Source organism: Orycteropus afer, unplaced genomic scaffold (genome assembly GCF_000298275.1).
Source record: "Orycteropus afer afer isolate SDZICR_OR568_19922 unplaced genomic scaffold, OryAfe1.0 scaffold00006, whole genome shotgun sequence".
Taxonomy (NCBI): domain Eukaryota; kingdom Metazoa; phylum Chordata; class Mammalia; order Tubulidentata; family Orycteropodidae; genus Orycteropus; species Orycteropus afer.
The window spans coordinates 25,577,043-25,580,265 of NW_006921593.1; the positions used below are offsets into that span (position 1 = coordinate 25,577,043).

General features: G+C 42.4%; 1 protein-coding gene across 1 annotated transcript in view; it reads right to left on the bottom strand.

The window, feature by feature from the left end:
- Positions 1-1,953: 1,953 nt before the first annotated feature.
- The window catches only part of LOC103199418 (UDP-glucuronosyltransferase 1A1-like), a 16,556-nt gene continuing 15,286 nt past the window's right edge, over positions 1,954-3,223 (bottom strand). Inside the window, exon 5 of the mRNA XM_007943710.1 lies at positions 1,954-2,251. Coding sequence (XP_007941901.1) covers positions 1,954-2,251 — 298 coding nt within the window. The remainder of the gene's footprint in view (positions 2,252-3,223) is intronic.

A 3,223-nucleotide genomic window follows, 5' to 3' on the forward strand; every position in this document is an offset into this window, starting at 1 on the left:
AAGCACCTTAAAAAACACTGGGCATGTCTGGTGTGTGTTTGTGTGTGTGTTTCCCTAAATAGTAACAGTGGGCATTTGGGGGCATGTGATTATGAGCATGGTATTATGAGCTATTTTTATTTCCTTGTGTAAGAATATACATGTGTGTATAAATGTGCACACATACATGTGTGTGTGCACATCTACATTTTTCAAATTTTCTGTCAGACACTAGATAGTTCCTGACAGGATGGGGGGAAAATGTGGAACAGAACCCAAATGCTTAAAAATATAGCCTTACTGGGCCAGTTGAGACTGGAGGCCTCCTGAGAGTATTCCCCTGAGACACTCTTTAAATTTTGAACTGAGACCATTCCCTGAGGTTACCTTTCAGCTAAATAACAGATTAACTCCTAAAATTAAAAATGTCGCCCATAAGTAGTGTGCATCTTTAACTAATCATCTCTATGAGACTAAAGGGCCAACATTTCCTCTAAAGCAGAGATAAGAAGACAAGGGGCAGTGGAACTACAGTGCTGGAAAGAGAACAACCAGATGAAATAACGAGAATGTTGACAGACTGTTGAAAACTGTAACCAATGGCACTGAGCAATTTGTGTAGCAAGTTGTTAAATCGGAACCTAATATGTTGTGTAAGCTTCCACCAAACAATGAGTATCATTAAAAAAAAATTCTGTCAGCATCATGCATTACTTTGTAATTCGAAAATGTAATTTAACAATAAATACATGCAATACCAATGAAGAAAAGAACACCTAAGAAACATAATTTATATTATTTTATTAATATATTTTGAGTTGTGGGAAACATGACAGAAAATACGCTTGGCAGACACAATCAAATTCAGATCCATTGGGCATTAGCAACAATTATCCTCTCAAATACATCCTCCATTAAGTTTATCACATCGATCCCTTTTCCCAAAGTCAGAAATCGTACACTGTCCTCAAAGGACTCAAAAAACAAACTCATTGCCGTCGAGTCAGACCCGACTCATAGCAACCCCTCTTTGGGTTTCCAAGGCGGTATCACTATGGAAGTAGATTGTCCAATCTTCCTTCCAAGGAGAGGCTGGTGAGTTTGAACTGCCAGCCTTCTGGTTAGCAGTCAAATGCCTTAGGCACTATGCCACCAGAGCTCCTTCAAAGGACTATGTAATTCATTCATTTCACATACAAGGCACTACACTTTCAAGAACAAACATTTCCACACACAATGTGTCCCCAAAGCAGCAAGTGCATGAACTAGGATTGGCCATTGCTGGTGAAAGGGGCCCTGGAGGCACAGCGGTTAGACGTTCTGCTGCTCACTGAAAGGTTGGTGGTTCCAGCCCACCAGCTTCTCCATGGGTGAAGGATGAGGCAGTCTGTTTCTGTAAAGACGACAGCCCTGGAAACCCTATGGGGGCAGTTCTACTCTGTCCTACAGGTTTGCTATGAGTTGGAGTCTACTGGACGGTAGCAGGTTTGGCTGGGTCTGAATACTGGTGAAAGGATCTATCACAGCATTCTACAGAAGACAGACAATGACATCAAAACTGTCATTGGAAGTGGTGGCCGTCCAGGGACCATGTCCAAAACCTGTGCTCCAAAAGGTCCAGGCCACATTGTTTGCAGTAAGAAAATGATAGTGCAAATGAGGGAGGGAGCTGTCCAACCCTTTCATCAGATCATTAGAAAGATTACCAGTGAGGTCCAGATTCAATAAAGAGACTGGAGGGTGGGCTGTACTACACACACTCAAGTATCTTTAGCTATAGGTGTGACTAGAGATTAAATTATTTTCATTAAAAAAAAAAAAGCACTTTGGGATATCTGGTTTATGGTAGAGTACTTCCTTAATAAGACTAAAATGAATTAAATGTCAACTCTGCCTGCACATTTGGAATTCACCAGGCATTTGACTGAACACCAGGCATTTGATTGAAATGTCACTGTGTTTCCCACCTGCTTCTCAATGTGCCTTCGATTTGTGGGTTTTCTTAACACGCCCCTTTTTCCCAAAGCACTTCTGGCAGCCAAAGACACAGCATTTAAAGGTGATGAAGGTGGCCCCCAGCATGATGGCCAGCAGGAAGCCGATGACATCCAAAGAATGGTACTGGTACCAGGTGAGGTCATGGGCTGCAGGGCGCAGGTGTGGTGCTCCCTTGTGCCTCATCACAAACTCCACCCAGAACACAGCCAGGTCCAGAGGCTCCACAGGGCGGTCCTTGTGAAGTCTGGAGAGGCGCTCGATGTTCTCCTTGTAGCTAAATACAGAGATGGATCTGTTAGTGCCTGAAACTCAACAGGGGTGGCCTGTCCTCTACACTTACTTTTGACTAGGAATGCTATGAGGTTGTCCAAAACTGAAAAAAGAGGGGCAGAGAAGGAAGTTGGGAAAGGAAGGGAGAAATTGTGATAAATGTTCTTTATCCCTAAAAAGAAAAAGCAGAAAACAGGAAGTCAAAGCTGCCATTTTAAATTATTGAACCTTGCTTCTGGGGTTGCGTCTTTTCTTTTTAGTGATATTTTTGCAAGAAATTAGGTTATACTTTCTTTAGAGTAAAATAAAGAAATGAAGCAAAAGCTCGTGTTGGAAATGATGAACTGTCTCCCACAAGAAGTTGTCAACAAGCACATGTGGCCAGAAAAAAAAAAAAAAAAAAGCCATTTTTAAATATCAACTCCAAGATGGGGGTTGTTGTTTTTGTTGTTATGTGCCGTCGAGTCAGCCCTGACTCATAGCGACCCCTCCTTGGGTTTCCGAGGCAGTATCACTACGGAAGTAGGATTGCCCAACCTTCCTTCCGAGGAGTGGCTGATGGGTTTGAACCGCCAGCCATCTGGTGAGCAGTCAAGTGCCTTCTACACCTCAATAAACGGTTACAACGTGCAGCTGTCCAAGTGCTGAATCTACCACGAGTCTGTGCCTAAGCAGTCTGTTAAGAAAAGGGAGAGGAAAAAGACCAAGAAGATGTTTCTACTCAGCAGTAATTATTATCACGGCTGCCCTTAATTACATTCATAACTTTATTTGGACAGCGCTGGGGACACCTATACTTTTTCTAAGCAACTTGTTCCTTTTTATTTTATGTAATGGAATATTATCTTATTATGTTACGTAATTGATTATTTTTCTCTTTGCTTTGGCCACCAGGGGCCTCAAATGCAGAAATGTGTGACCCCCATCCGATCTGCAACCTATACAACTATGAGACCAGAAGAACTAGATGGTGCCC